This window comes from Agelaius phoeniceus, chromosome 33 (genome assembly GCF_051311805.1).
Source record: "Agelaius phoeniceus isolate bAgePho1 chromosome 33, bAgePho1.hap1, whole genome shotgun sequence".
NCBI lineage: Eukaryota > Metazoa > Chordata > Aves > Passeriformes > Icteridae > Agelaius > Agelaius phoeniceus.
This window is the reverse complement of record NC_135297.1, coordinates 523,616-539,615: the sequence shown is the minus strand read 5'-3', so window position 1 is coordinate 539,615 and position 16,000 is coordinate 523,616. Positions and strand designations below refer to the sequence as shown.

General features: G+C 56.6%; 1 protein-coding gene across 1 annotated transcript; it reads right to left on the bottom strand.

Annotated features, from left to right (window-relative positions):
• Nucleotides 1–1,343: 1,343 nt before the first annotated feature.
• LOC129134413 (kallikrein-14-like) lies at nt 1,344–11,447 on the bottom strand. Its single transcript, XM_077192495.1, is given in 6 exon segments — nt 1,344–1,491; nt 1,493–1,561; nt 4,167–4,303; nt 6,079–6,332; nt 7,544–7,772; nt 11,282–11,447. Coding segments are annotated over 6 exon segments (939 nt in total). The 3' UTR covers nt 1,344–1,407.
• Nucleotides 11,448–16,000: the final 4,553 nt, after the last annotated feature.

Genomic DNA, 16,000 nt, shown 5'->3' with positions numbered 1-16,000 from the left:
TGCTCCGCAAGTGCCTCAATAAACGAAATTCTGGGAAAAAGCCCCAAAATCGACGCCGGGAGCGGGGGAGGGGCCACGCCCGCCCCTCCCCCACCCAGGGGACCCTTGGGGACATCGCGGGGGGGGGGAGGGGAGGGGGGGTTGGGGACACCAGAGACGGACCCGAGGCCGCGTTTGCCCCAAATTTATTGGTTCTGAGCCCAAATCCGCGTCCCCTCCGTCACCGCCCGGGGGTGGCCCCAAGGTGGCCCCAAGGTGGCCTTGGTGACACCAAGATGGCCCTGGTGGCCCTGGTGACACCAAGATGGCCCTGGTGGCACCGAGATGGCCCAAATGTGCCCCAGGTGCCATCACCGTGTCCCTTGTCCCCACCCTGTGCTGGCCCAGCTCCGTGCGCCCACCACGTCCCCAGAGCGTCCCCGTGCCACCACCGCGTCCCCGTGATGTCCCCAAGGTGTCCCCAAGGTGTCCCCAAGGTCCCCTGTTGGTGTCCAGGATCCATGGGATGAACCTGCAGACCCTGGTGTGACCCATCCCCGTGTCCCCATGTCCTGAGCCTGTTCCCAGCCTGTCCCCATGATTTCCCCATGATCTCCATGATGTCCCCAAGGTGTCCCCAAGGTGTCCCCAAGGTGTCCCCAAGGTCAGTTCCTGTCCATGGTGTCCAGGATCCATGGGATGAACCTGCAGACCCTGGTGTGACCCATCCCCGTGTCCCCATGTCCTGAGCCTGTTCCAAGGTGTCCCCATGATCTCCCCATGATCTCCATGATGTCCCCATGATGTCCCCAAGGTGTCCCCAAGGTGTCCCCAGGTCAGTTCCTGTCCATGGTGTCCAGGATCCATGGGATGAACCTGCAGACCCTGGTGTGACCCATCCCCGTGTCCCCATGATGTCCCCATGATCTCCATGATGTCCCCAAGGTGTCCCCGGGTCAGTTCCTGTCCATGGTGTCCAGGATCCATGGGATGAACCTGCAGACCCTGGTGTGACCCATCCCCGTGTCCCCATGATCTCCCCATGATCTCCATGATCTCCCCATGTTCCCGTGATGTCCCCATGATGTCCCCAAGGTGTCCCCAAGGTGTCCCCAGGTCAGTTCCTGTCCATGGTGTCCAGGATCCACGGGATGAACCTGCAGACCCTGGTGTCCCCATGATCTCCCCATGTTCCCGTGATGTCCCCATGATGTCCCCATGTCCCCAGGGTGTCCCCATGTCCCCAAGGTCAGTTCCTGTCCATGGTGTCCAGGATCCATGGGATGAACCTGCAGACCCTGGTGTGACCCATCCCCGTATCCCCATGTCCTGAGCCTGTTCCCAGCCTGTCCCCATGATCTCCATGATGTCCCCATGATCTCCATGATGTCCCCATGTCCCCAAGGTGTCCCCAAGGTGTCCCCAAGGTCAGTTCCTGTCCATGGTGTCCAGGATCCATGGGATGAACCTGCAGACCCTGGTGTAGACCCCGGGGTGGCCGGGCAGGGCGCAAGGTCTGGAGCCCCCAGGAGACCACGCCCTGCAGGGTCCCATTGCAGGACAGGGGACCCCCGGAGTCACCCTGGGGACACACGCAGGGGTCAGAGGTCACCCGGGGGCACTCGGGGTCATTTGGGGCATTTTGGGGATTTTTTGGGGATTTTTGGGGATTTTTTTGGAATTTTTGGGGATTTTTTGGGGGGGGGGTTTGGGATTTTTTTGAGATTTTTTGGGGGTTTTTTGGAATTTTTGGGGATTTTTTTGGGGTTGTCACTCAGGGGGTCACTCAGGGACATTTTGGGGCATTTTTGGGATTTTTTTTGGAGATTTTTTGGGAATTTTTGGGGATTTTGGGGGTTGGGGTCACTCGGGGTCATTTTGGGGCATTTTTGGGATTTTTTTGAGATTTTTTGGGTGTTTTTTTGAATTTTTTGGGGGGATTTTTGGGGTCGTCACTCATGGGTCACTCAGGGACATTTCGGGGCATTTTGGGATTTTTTTTGAGATTTTGGGGGATTTTTGGGGATTTGGGGGGTTGGGGTTACTCAGGGGCATTTTGGGGATTTTTTTGAGATTTTTTGGGGTTTTTTTTAATTTTTGGGGATTTTTTTTGTGATTTCTGGGGGTCGTGGTCACTCAGGGGTCACTCAGGGTCATTTGGGGGAATTTTGGGATTTTTGGAGATTTTTTGGAGGTTTTTTGTCTTTTTTTAAATTTTTGGAGATTTTGGGGTGATTTTTGGGGTTGTGGTCACTCAGGGGTCAGCAGATTTTGGGCAGAATTTGATCAGATTTGGGGCAGATTTAGGGTGTATTTTGTTCAGATTTTAGGCAGATTTGGGGCAGATTTTAGGTGGATTTTGGGTGGAATTTGGGCAGAATTTGGTCAGATTTGGAGTAGATTTTGGGCAGATTCAGGGTGGATTTTGGGTGGACTTTTGTCAGATTTTGGGCAGAATTGGGGTGGATTTTGGGCAGATTCTGGATGATTTGGGGTGCATTTTGGTCAGATTTGGTCAGCTTTGGGGCAGATTTTAGGTGGATTTTGGGTGGAATTTGGTCATATTTGGGGCAGATTTTTGTCAGATTTTGGGCAGGTTTGGGGCAGATTTTGGTCCGGTTTGGGGCAGATTTTAGGTGGATTTTGGGTGGAATTTGGTCGTACTTTGGGCAGATTTGGGGACAGATTTTTGTCAGATTTTGGTCAGATTTGGGGCAGATTTTGGTCCGGTTTGGGGCAGATTTTTGTCAGGTTTTTTTGGCAGATTTTGGTCCGATTTAGGGAAGATTTGGGCAGATTTTGGTCCTGTTTGGGGCAGATTTTTGTCAGATTTTGGTCCAATTTGGGGAGATTTTTGTCAGATTTTGATCAGATTTGGGGCAGATTTTCGGTGGATTTTGGGCAGATTTTGGGTGTAATTCAGTCATAACTTCCTGAGGTTTGGGGCAGATTCTGGGCAGGTTTTGTTCAGCCTTTGGGCCGATTTTGGGGCAGAATCTGCCCAGATTTTGGGCACGTTCAGGGAGGATTTAGGTCAGATCTGGGGCGAGTTCAGGCCGGGTTTGGGGCGAGTTTAGGCCTGGTTTGGGGGCGAGTTCAGGCCGGGTTTGGGGCAAGTTCAGGCCTGGTTTGGGGGCGAGTTCAGGCCGGGTTTGGGGCGCGTTTGGGGCGAGTTCAGGCCGGGTTTGGGGCGAGTTCAGGCCGGGTTTGGGGTGATTTTGGGCCGGGTTTGGGGCGAGTTTAGGTCAGATTTGGGGCCAGTTCAGGCCGGGTTTGGGGCGCGTTTAGGCCGAGTTTGGGCCGGGTTTGGGGCGAGTTTAGGTCAGATCTGGGGCGAGTTCAGGCCGGGTTTGGGGCGAGTTCGGGGCGAGTTTAGGCCGGGTTTGGGGTGATTTTGGGCCAGGTTTGGGGTGAGTTTAGGTCAGATCTGGGGAGAGTTTAGGCCGGGTTTGGGGTGAGTTTGGGGCAAGTTCAGGCCGGGTTTGGGGCGAGTTCAGGTCGCGTTTGGGGCGCGTTCAGGTCGCGTTTGGGGCGAGTTCAGGCCAGGTTTGGGGCGAGTTTAGGTCAGATCTGGGGCGAGTTCAGGCCGGGTTTGGGGTGAGTTCAGGCCGGGTTTGGGGCGCGTTTAGGCCGGGTTTGGGGCGCGTTTAGGCTGGGTTTGGGGCCAGTTCAGGCCGGGTTTGGGGCCAGTTCAGGCCGGGTTTGGGGCGATTTTGGGCCCGGTTTGGGGCGAGTTCAGGCCGGGTTTGGGGCGCGTTTAGGCCGGGTTTGGGGCGCGTTCAGGCCGGGTTTGGGGTGAGTTCAGGCCGGGTTTGGGGCGCGTTTAGGCCGGGTTTGGGGCGAGTTCAGGCCGGGTTTGGGGCGATTTTGGGCCGGGTTTGGGGCGAGTTTAGGTCAGATCTGGGGTGAGTTCAGGCCGGGTTTGGGGCGAGTTTGGGGCGAGTTTAGGCCGGGTTTGGGACGCGTTCAGGCCGGGTTTGGGGCGCGTTTAGGCCGGGTTTGGGGCGTGTTCAGGCCGGGTTTGGAGCACGTTTAGGCCAGGTTTGGGGCACGTTCAGGCCGGGTTTGGGGCGCGTTCAGGCCGGGTTTGGGGCGAGTTCGGGCCGGGTTTGGGGCGCGTTCAGGCCGGGTTTGGGGCGCGTTTAGGCCGGGTTTGGGCGCGTTCAGGCCGGGTTTGGGGCGCTGACCTGGCAGGAGTCGACGCGGCGGTTGCTGACGCCGGCGCAGAGCATGCTGGGCGTGATGCGCCGCGGGTACGCCCGGCGACAGGCGGCGTCCGACAGCAGCTGCACGTAGGCGCACATCAGCCGGTCCGGGAGCGTCACTGCCGGGTACTCGCGGGTTACTCAGGGGTTACTCAGGGGTTACTCGGGGGTCAGAGGGGTGGGGACACCCCCAGGATGGTCCTGGAGGGCCCCAGGGGCTACTCATGTTTTACTCATAGGTTACTCATGGGTTACTCAGGGGTTACTCGGGGGTTAATCGGGGGTCAGCGGGGTGGGGACACCCCCAGGATGGTCCTGGAGGGCCCCAGGGGCTACTCATGTTTTACTCATAGGTTACTCATAGGTTACTCATGGGTTACTCAGGGGTTACTCAGGGGTCAGTGGGGTGGGGACACCCCCAGGATGGTCCTGGAGGGCTCCAGGGGTTACTCAGGGGTTACTCAGGGATTACTCAGGGGTAACGGATGCTGTGGCTGAGGCTGGCCTGGGGAGCCCCAAATTCACCCCAATTTTACCCCAAATTCACCCCAATTTCCCCTTCAATTTTCCCCAAATTTCACTCAAATTTCACCCCAATTTCCCCGTGAATTTTCCCCAAATTTCACTCAAATTCCACCCCAAATTTTCTCCAAATTTCACCCCAATTTCCCCTTCAATGTTCCCCAAATTTTCTCCAAATTTCACCCCAATTTCACCCCAATTTTCCCCAAATTTCACTCAAATTTTACCCCAAATTTCACCCAAATTCCACCCCAATTTCACCCCAATTTCCCCATGAATTTTCCCCAAATTTCACCCCAATTTCCCCTTCAATTTCCCCCAAATTTCACTCAAATTTCACCCCAATTTCCCCTTCAATTTCCCCCCAATTTCCCCTTCAATTTTCCCCAAATTTTCTCCAAATTTCACCCAAATTTCCCCTTCAATTTTCCTCAAATTTCATCCCAATTTCCCCTTCAATTTTCCCCAAATTTCACTCAAATTTCACCCGAATTTTCTCCAAATTTCACCCCAATTTCCCCTTCAATTTTCCCAAAATTTCCTGAAAATTTTCCCCAAATTTCACCCCAATTTCCCCTTCAATTTTCTCCAAATTTCACTCAAATTTCACCCCGATTTCACCCCAATTTCCCCTTCAATTTCACCCAAATTTTCCCCAAATTTCACTCAAATTTCACCCCAATTTCCCCTTCAGTTTTCCCCAGTTTTCACCTCCATTTTACCCAACTTTCCATCCCAAATTCCCGCAATTTCCCCCTTATTTTTTTTCCCAATTTTCACCCCAACTTCACCCAAATTTCACCCCAATTTCTACTTCAATTCTCCCCAAATTTCACTCCAATTTCACCCCAATATCACCCATATTTCACCCAAATTTCACCCCAATTTCCCCGTGAATTTTCCCCAAATTTCACTCGAATTTCACCCCAATTTCACCCAAATTTCACTCTATTTTCACGCCAATTTTCCCCAAATTTCACCCCAATTTCCCCTTCAATTTTCCCCAAATTTCACCTCAATTTCACCCAAATTTCATCCCCTATTTCATCCCAATATCCCCTTCAATTTCACCCAAATTTCAGCCCAATTTCCCCATGAATTTTCCCCAAATTTCACCCAAATTTTCCCCAAATTTCTCCTTCAATTTCCCCCAAATTTCCCCTTCAATTTTCCCCAAATTTCACTCAAATTTCACCCAAATTTCCCCCCAGTTTTTTACCCTGGGGCGTGGTGACGGTGCCCCAGCCGGACAGCAGGCAGGACTCTCAGGGCAGCGCCAGTGGCCGCACGCTCACCCCAAATTTCACCCAAATTTCACCCAAATTCCCCCAAATTTCCCCCAAATTCCCCCAATTTCCCCCCAGTTTTTTACCCTGTGGCGTGGTGATGGTGCCCCAGCCGGACAGCAGGCAGGCCTCGCCGGGCCGGCCGCACTCCCGGGGCAGCGCCAGCGGCCGCACGCTCCGGCCGATGGCCGCCGGCCGGTCCAGGCGCAGCAGGGCCAGGTCCGAGTCCAGGGTGACGGGGTCGAAGTTGGGGTGGGGCAGGGCCAGCGTCACCCGGCGCTCCTGCTCCGTCCCCTCGCGCCGCCGGAGGTCATCCTCGCCCAGCCGGACACGGAGACCCCTGCGGGGACAGCGGACAGTGAGGGCATGGGGGACATTGGGGACAGTGAGGGCGTGGGGGACATTGGGGACAGTGAGGGCGTGGGGCACAGCGGGGACAATGAGGGCGTTGGGGACAGCGGGGACAATGGCGGGGTTGGAGACAGTGGGGACAATGACGGCGTTGGGGAGAGCGGGGACATTGGGGACAATGATGGGGTTGGGGACGTTGGGGGCTTTGGGGACATGGAGGGGGCTGGGGATGTTGGGGACCTTGGGGGCTTTGGGGATGTTGGAGATGTTGAGAACATGGGAGGGGTTGGGGACACTGGGGACATTGGGAGGTTTGGGGACACTGGGGACATTGCAGGGGTTGGGGGCACTGGGAGAGTTGAGGGCATTATGGACATTGGGGATATTGGGGACAATGAGGGGTTGGGGACATTGAGGGGGTTGGGGACCTTGGGAGGGTTGGGGACCCTGGGGACTTTTTGGGGACATGGAGGGGGCTGGGGATGTTGGGGACATTGGGAGGTTTGGGGATGTTGGAAATGTTGAGGACATGGGAGGGGTTGGGGACATTGGGGACCTTGGGAGGGTTGGGGACCTTGGGGACATTGCAGGGGTTGGGGGCACTGGGAGAGTTGAGGGCATTATGGACATTGGGGATATTGGGGACACGGGGGATGTTGGGAACATTGGGAATCCTGAGTGGGTCGGGGACATTGAGGGCCCTGTCCCCAGGCTGTGTCCCCATGTCCCTGTCCCTGTCACCTCCGGACGCAGTGCGCCACCGTCAGCACCCAGAGTGGTGTCCCCTGTCCCTATGAGCTGTCCCCTGTCCCCTGTCCCCAAGGTGTGTCATTGTCCCCTGTCCCTGTCCCTGTCACCTGCGGACGCAGTGCGCCGCCGTCAGCACCCAGAGGGGCCGCACCTGTCCCTGTGAGCTGTCCCCAGGCTGTGTCCCCATGTCCCCAGGGATGTCCCCCTGTCCCCATGTCCCCATGTCACCTGCGGACGCAGTGCGCCGCCGTCAGCACCCAGAGGGGCCGCACCTGTCCCTATCCCTGTCATTGTCCCCATGTCCCCAGGGATGTCCCCATGTCCCTGTCCCTGTCACCTGCGGACGCAGTGCGCCGCCGTCAGCACCCAGAGGGGCCGCACCTGTCCCTGTCATTGTCCCCATGTCCCCATGTCCCCAGGCTGTGTCCCCTGTCACTGTCCCCATGTCACCTGCGGACGCAGTGCGCCGCCGTCAGCACCCAGAGGGGCCGCACCAGGACGCCCCCGCACTGCAGGGGGCCGTAGACCAGCGCCTGCCAGGGCTGGGACAGGGGCAGGCACGGGTACCCCCCGATGATCCGGTCCTCGTCCCCCTCGGGTGACACCGGCACGCAGGCGCCACCATCGCCCTCGGCGCGCTGGCCCTGGGGACACGGCGGAGGCTGGCACACGGTGGCACCTGCGGGGACAAAGGGACACACGGGGGTGGGTGGGGCTTTGTGGGGTGGGGGCGGCAGGGGTGGGGCCTGGGTCACCAAATGTGGGGCCTTTATGGGGACATTGGGGACAGGTGTGGCACCTCCATGGGGACAGCAGGGTGGCACCTCCATGGGGACAGTGCCACCAGGGGTGGGGCCTGGGTCACCTGGGCCACCAGGGGTGGGGCCTGGGTCACCAAGTGCCACCAGGTGTGGGGCCTTTATGGGGACATTGGGGACAAGTGTGTCACTTCACGGGGACAACAGGGTGGCACCTCCATGGGGACAGTGCCACCAGGAGTGTCACCTGGGCCACCAGGTGTGGCGCCTGGGTCACCAAGTGCCACCAGGTGTGGGGCCTGGGTCACCAAGTGCCACCAGGTGTGGGGCCTGGGTCACCAAGTGCCACCAGGTGTGGGGCCTGGGTCACCAGGTGTGGCACCTTTATGGGGACATTGGGGACAGGTGTGGCACCTCCATGGGGACAGCGGGGTGGCACCTCCATGGGGACAGTGCCACCAGGTGTGGCGCCTGGGTCACCAAATGCCACCAGGTGTGGGGCCTGGGTCACCTGGGTCACCAGATGTGGGGCCTCCATGGGGACATGGGGACAAGTGTGTCACCTCCATGGGGACAGCGGGATGGCACCTCCATGGGGACAGTGCCACCAGGTGTGGCGCCTGGGTCACCAAATGCCACCTGGAATGTCCCCTGGGCCACCAGGTGTGGCACCTCCATGGGGACGCTGGCATCAGGTGTGGCACCTTTATGAAGACACTGGGGACAAGCGTGTCACTTTATGGGGACAGCAGAAGTGGCACCTCCATGGGGACAGTGCCACCAGGTGTGGCACCTGGGTCGCCAGGTGTGTCACTTCACGGGGACAGTGCCACCCCCGGATTATCTGCTGGGCCAGCAGGTGTGGCACCTCCGTGGGGACACGTGCGTCACCTCACAAGGACAGCAGGTGTGGCACCTTCACAGGGACATGGGGACAGCAGGTGTGGCACCTCCATGGGGACAGTGCCACCAGGAGTGTCACCCGGGCCACCAAATGCCACCAGGAATGGCACTTGGGTCACCAGGTGTGGCACCTTCATGGGGACATGGGGACACCTGTGTCACCTGCCTTGGGCCACCAGGTGTGGCACCTCCATGGGGACACTGGCATCAGGTGTGGCACCTTTATGGGGACATGGGGACAAGCGTGTCACTTTATGGGGACAGCAGAAGTGGCACCTCCATGGGGACAGTGCCACCCCCGGATTATCCGCTGGGCCACCAGGTGTGGCACCTCCATGGGGACATGGGGACACCTGTGTCACCTGCCTTGGGCCACCAGGTGTGGCACCTTCATGGGGACATGGGGACAGCAGGAGTGGCACCTCCATGGGGACAGTGCCACCAGGTGTGGCACCTGGGTCGCCAGGTGTGGCACCTCCACGGGGACAAGTGTGTCACCTCCATGGGGACAGTGCCACCATGAGTGTCACCTGGGCCACCTGGATTGTCCCCTGGGCCACCGGGTGTGTCACCTCCATGGGGACAGTGCCACCGGGGTGACACCTGGGTCACCAAAATGTCCCCATGGAGGTGCCACCCAGAGTGTCCCCTGGGCCACCAGGTGTGTCACTTCACGGGGACAGGTGTGTCACCTCCATGGGGACAGTGCCACCAGGTGTGGCACCTGGGCCACCACGTGTGGCACCTCCATGGGGACAACAGGTGTGGCACCTTCACAGGGACATGGGGACACGTGTGTCACCTCCACGGGGACAATGCCACCAGGAGTGTCCCCTCATGGGGACAGCAGGTGTGGCACTGTCACAGGGACAATGTCACCAGGAGTGTCACCTGGGCCACCAAGTGCCACCAGGAATGGCACCTGGGTCACCAGGTGTGGCACCTCCATGGGGACAATGCCACCCAGAGTGTCACCTGGGCCACCAAGTGCCACCAGGTGTGGCGCCTCGTGAGGAGAACACATGCGGCACCTCCCTGGGCCACCAGAATTGTCACCTGGGCCACCAAGTGCCACCAGGAGTGTCACCTGAGTCACCGCCAGGCGTGGCACCTTCACAAGGCCACCAAGAGTTGTCCCCTAGGCCACCAGGTGCGGCACCTCCGTGGGGACATGGGGACACCTGTGTCACCTGCCTTGGGCCACCAGGTGCGGCACCTCCGTGGGGACATGGGGACAAGTGTGTCACCTCCATGGGGACAGCAGGGTGGCACCTCCATGGGGACAGTGCCACCAGGTGTGGCACCTGGGTCACCAAGTGCCACCTGGATTGTCCCCTGGGCCACCAGGTGCGGCACCTCCGTGGGGACATGGGGACACCTGTGTCACCTGCCTTGGGCCACCAGGTGTGGCACCTCCATGGGGACGCTGGCATCAGGTGTGGCACCTCCATGGGGACATGGGGACAAGCGTGTCACCTCCATGGGGACAGCAGGGTGGCACCTCCATGGGGACAGCGCCACCCCCGGATTATCCCCTGGGCCACCAGGTGTGGCACCTTCATAGGGACTTGGGGACAAGCGTGTCACCTCCATGGGGACAACGCCACCAGGAGTGTCACCTGGGCCAGCAGGTGTGGCACCTCCGTGGGGACACGTGTGTCACCTCACAAGGACAGCAGGTGTGGCACCTTCACAGGGACATGGGGACAGCAGGAGTGGCACCTCCATGGGGACAGTGCCACCAGGTGTGGCATCTGGGTCACCAAATGCCACCAGGAATGGCACTTGGGTCACCAGGTGTGGCACCTCCATGAGGACATGGGGACAAGCGTGTCACTTCATGGGGACAGGTGTGGCACCTCCATGGGGACAGTGCCACCAGGAGTGTCACCTGGGCCACCTGTTGTGGCACCTTCATGGGGACACCTGTGTCACCTGCCTTGGGCCACCGGGTGTGGCACCTCCATGGGGACACCTGGATTGTCCCCTGGGCCACCAGGTGTGGGGACAATGCCACCGGGAGTGTCCCCTGGGCCACCAGAGAGGTCCCCAGGTGTGTCCCCAGGTATCCCCAGGTGTGTCCCAGCTGTCCCCAGCTGTCCCCAGGTGTGTCCCCAGGTGTGTCCCCAGGTGTGTCCCCAGGTGTGTCCCAGCTGTCCCCAGCTATCCCCAGCTGTCCCCAGCTGTCCCAAGGTGTGTCCCCAGGTGTGTCCCTAGGTGTGTCCCCAGCTGTCCCCAGCTGTCCCCAGGGGTGTCCCCAGGTGTCCCAGGCATTCCAAGGTATCCCCAGCTGTGTCCCCAGGTGTCCCCAGGGATGTCCCCAGGTGTCCCCAGATGTGTTCCCTATATGTGTCCCCAGGTATCTCCAGGTGTGTCCCCAGCTGTCCCCAGGTGTGTCCCCCACGGGTGTCCCCAGATGTGTCCCCAGCTGTCAGCAGGTGTCCCCAGGGATGTCCCAGCTGTCCCCAGGTGTGTCCCCAGGTATCCCCAGCTGTCCCCAGCTGTATCCCCAGGTGTCCCCAGGTACCTGAGAGCAGCAGCACCAGCAGCAGCAGCAGCGGCTCCACGGCCCTGAGGGGACCCGGGAGGGGACCCGGGAGGGGACACAGGAGGTGACACAGGTGACCCGGCTGCCCCTCCCCCACGGCCTGGCCCCTCCCCCCTCCCTCCCTTCCCCCTCCATCTGTTCCCATTTCCCCCCAATTTCCCCCAATTTCTTCCCCGTTACTCCCTGGGTTTCTCCATTTCCCCCATTTCCCCCATTTCCCCATTTTCCCCATTTCCCCATTTCCATTTTCTCCCTTTTCCCCCATTTCCCATTCCCCCCATTTCCCCCCCCATTTTTTTCCATTTTCCCCATTTCCATTTTCCCCCATTTTCAGCATTTCCCCCATTTTCCCCATTCCTCTTTCCCCATTTCCATTTCCCCCATTTCCCCCATTTCCCCCATTTCCCCCATTTCCCCCATTTTCCCCATTTCCCCCATTTCCATTTCCCCCATTTCCCCATTTTTCCCCATTTTCCCCATTTTTCCCCATTTTCCCCCCTTTTCCCCCATTTTTCCTCATTTCCCCCATTTCCATTTCCCCATTTCCCCCCATTTTTCCCCATTTCAATTTCCCCCATTTTTCCCCTTTTCCCAATTCCCCATTCCCTCATTTTCCACCAATTTCCCCACCTTTTCCTTAATTTTGCCCATTTTCCCCATTCCCCTCTTTTCCCCATTTCCCCCACTTCACAATTTTTCCCCATTTTCCTCATTTTTCCCATTTTCCCCATTTCCCTCAATTTCCCCCATTTGCCCCATTTCCCCCATTCCCATTTCCCATTTCCCCCCCATTTTCCCAATTTTCCCCATTTCATATTTTCCAATTCCCCATTTCCCATTTCCCCATTTCCCCCATATTCCACCTCATTTCCATTTCCCCCTCATTTCCCATTTTCCCACTTACCCTATTTTCCCCATCCCCCCCATCTCCCATCCCATTTTCCCCCAATATTTCCCCCACTTTTCCCCTTTCCCCATTTCCCTATTTCCCCTTTCCCCATTTCCCCCATATTTCACCTCGTTTCCATTTCCCCCCCTTTCCCATTTCCCCCAATATTTCCCCCACTTTTCCCCATTCCCCATTTCCCATTCCCCCCCATATTTCCCATTTTCCCAATTTTCTCTTTTCCCATTTCCCCCCATTTCCCCCATCTTCCCCTATTTCCATTTCCCCCATATCAATTTCCTCCATATCTTTCCCATATTTCTCCCATTTCCATTCCCCATATTTCCCCCCCATTTCCCTCCATATTTCCCCCCACATTTTCCCCCACATTTCCCCCCATATTTCCCCATATTCCCCCCATATTTCCCCCATATTTCCCCCACATTTCCCCCCATATTTCCCCCACATTCCCCCCACATTTCCCCCATATTTCCCCCACATTCCCCCCATTCCCCCCCATTTCCCCCATATTTCCCCCACATTTTCCCTCATATTTCCCCCCATATTCCCCCATATTTCCCACATTCCCCCCATATTTCCCCCACATTTCCCCCCATATTTCCCCCACATTTCCCCCATATTTCCCCCACATTTCCCCCCATGTTTCCCCCCATATTTCCCCCGCATTTCCCCCCATATTTCCCCCGCATTTCCCCCATATTTCCCCCCACATTTCCCCCCATATTTTCACCCATTTCCCCCCACATTTCCCCCATTCCCGCCCCCATTTCCCCCCACATTTCCCCCATATTTCCCCCATTTTTTCCCCCTATTTCCCCCATATTCCCCCATATTTCCTCTCATATTTCCCCACATTTCCCCCCACATTTCCCCCCATATTTCCCCCATATTCCCACCATATTTCCCCCATTTTCCCCCATATTTCCCCCCCATTTCCCCCCATATTTCCCCCATTTTCCCCCATATTTCCCCCCCACATTCCCCCCACATTTCCCCCCACTTTTCCCCCACATTTCCCCCCATATTTCCCATTTCCCCCATTTCCATTCCCCCACATTTCCCCCATATTTGCCCCATTTCCCCCCCATTTCCCCCATATTCCCCCCACATTTCCCACCCATTTCCCCCATATTTCCGCCCATATTTCCCCCACATTCCCCCCACATTTCCCCCATTCCCGCCCCCATTTCCCCCCATATTCCCCCCATATTTCCCCCTTTTTTCCCCACATTTCCCCCATATTTCCCCCACATTTTCCCCATATTTCTCCCACACATTTCCCCCCATATTTCCCCCACTTTTCCCCCACATTTCCCCCCATATTTCCCCCACATTTTCCCCCCAATATTTCCCCCACATTTCCCCCATATTTCCCCCCATTTGCCCCCACATTTTCCCCATATCCCCCCATATTTCCCCCCATTTTCCCCCACATTTCCCCCATGTTTCCCCCCATATTCCCCCCATATTTCCCCCACATTTCCCCCCATATTTCCCCCATTTTTCCCCATATTTCCCCCATATTTCCCCCCACATTCCCCCAATATATCCCCCATATTTCCCCCCCATTTCCCCCACATTTTCCCCCATATTCCCCCCATATTTCCCCCATACTTCCCCCCATTTCCCCCACATTTCCCCCATATTTCCGCCCATATTCCCCCACATTTCCCCCCACATTTCCCCCCATATTTCCCCCACCTTTCCCCCACATTTCCCCCCCCATTCCCCCCACATTTCCCCCATATTTCCCCCACATTTCCCCCCATGTTTCCCCCCATATTCCCCCCATATTTCCCCCACATTTCCCCCCATATTCCCCCCCATTTTCCCCATATTCCCCCCATATTTACCCCCACATTCCCCTCATATTTCCCCCCATACTTCCCCCATATTTCCCCCATATATCCCCCATATTTCCCCCATATTTCCTCCATATTCCCCCAATTTCTCCCCCATATTTCCCCCCACATTTCCCCCCATTTTCCCCCAATTCCCCCCATATTTCCCCCGTATTTCCTCTCATATTCCCCCCGATTTCCCCCCGATTTCCCCCACATTTCCCCCATATTCCCCCCATTTCCGCCATATTCCCCCATATTTCCCCCACATTTCCCCCATATTTCCCCCCATTTCCCCCCACATTCCCCCCATATTTCCCCCATATTTCCCCCATATTCCCCCCACATTTCCCCCATATTTCCCCCCATTTCCCCCCACATTCCCCCCATGTTTCCCCCATATTTCCCCTCATATTTCCCCCATATTTCCCCCCATATTTCCCCCACATTTCCCCCCAATATTTCCCCCACATTTCCCCCACATTTCCCCCCATATTTCCCCCACATTTTCCGCATATTTCCCCCATATTTCCCCCACATTTCCCCCATACTTCCCCCCACCTTTCCCCCATATTTCCCCCCGATTTCCCCCACATATTTCCCCCATATTTCCCCCATATTTCCCCCACATGTCCCCCCCATTTCCCCCCACATTTCCCCCATTTCCCCCACATGTCCCCCACATTTCCCCCCCATTTCCCCCACATTCCCCCCATATTTCCCCCCATATTTCCCCCATTTCCCCCCCATTTCCCCCACATTTCCCCCCACATTTCCCCCATTCCCCCCCCATTTCCCCCACATTTCCGCCCCATTTCCTCACCTCTCTCCCATTCTGTCCCCGCTGTCGCCTCTGTCCCCCCCCCCCCGCGCTGTCCCCGCGCTTTTGTGGCCGCGCCTGCCCTGGGGGAGGGGCGGCGGCCGCTCCTGCCTCAGTTTCCCCGGATCTCGTTAATCCCGGGACGCTCTGACTCAGCCGCTCCCGCCCCGCTCTGCCCCACTTCGGCCCAGTTAAGCCCAGTTTAGCCCAGTTTAGCCCGGTCCGGAGCCCGCCCAGCCCCGCTTTTCCTGTCCCCCCCCCCCCCTTTTCTCCCGATTTTTCCTCATTTTTCCTCATTTCCCCCGTGATTTTCCCCATTTTTGCCGCATTTTCCCCTGATTTCCCCCATTTTTTATCATTTCCCCTGATTTTCCCCATTTTTACCACATTTTCTCCCGAATTTCACCATTCCTGGATCATTTTCCCCTGATTTTCCCTATTTCTGGATCATTTTCCCTTGATTTTCCCATTTTTTAAATAATTTTCCCTTGATTTCCCCCATTTTTTATCATTTCCCCTGATTTTCCCCATTTAACCTCATTTCCCCCCTGATTTTCCCCATTTAAACCTCATTTTCCCCTGATTTCCCCCATTTTTTAATAATTTCCTCTGATTTTTTCCCATTTTTTATCATTTGCCCCTGATTTTCCCCATTTTTACCACATTTTCTCACGAATTTCACCATTCCTGGATCATTTTCCCCTGATTTTCCCCATTTTTTATCATTTTCCCCTGATTTCCCCCATTTTTTATCATTTCCCCTGATTTCCCCCATTTTTTATCATTTGCCCCTGATTTCCCCCATTTTAACCTCATTTTCCCCTGATTTTCCCAAGTTTTTACCTCATTTTCCCCAGTTTTGCCTCATTTTCCCCTGGTTTTCCCCATTTTTGGATATTTTCCCTGTTTTTTCTCCTTCCTGCCCATTTTTACCTCATTTTCCCTGGATTTTTACCCTTTCCACCCCTTTTTGCCCCTTTCCCCCCCGATTTGTCCCATTTTTGCCCCCTTTTCCCAGATTTTTCCTGTTTTGCCTAATCTTCCCTTGATTTTGACTCTTATTTCCCCATTTTTACTTCATTTTTTGCTGATTTTCCCCATTTTGGATATAATTCCCTGGGGTTTCCTCC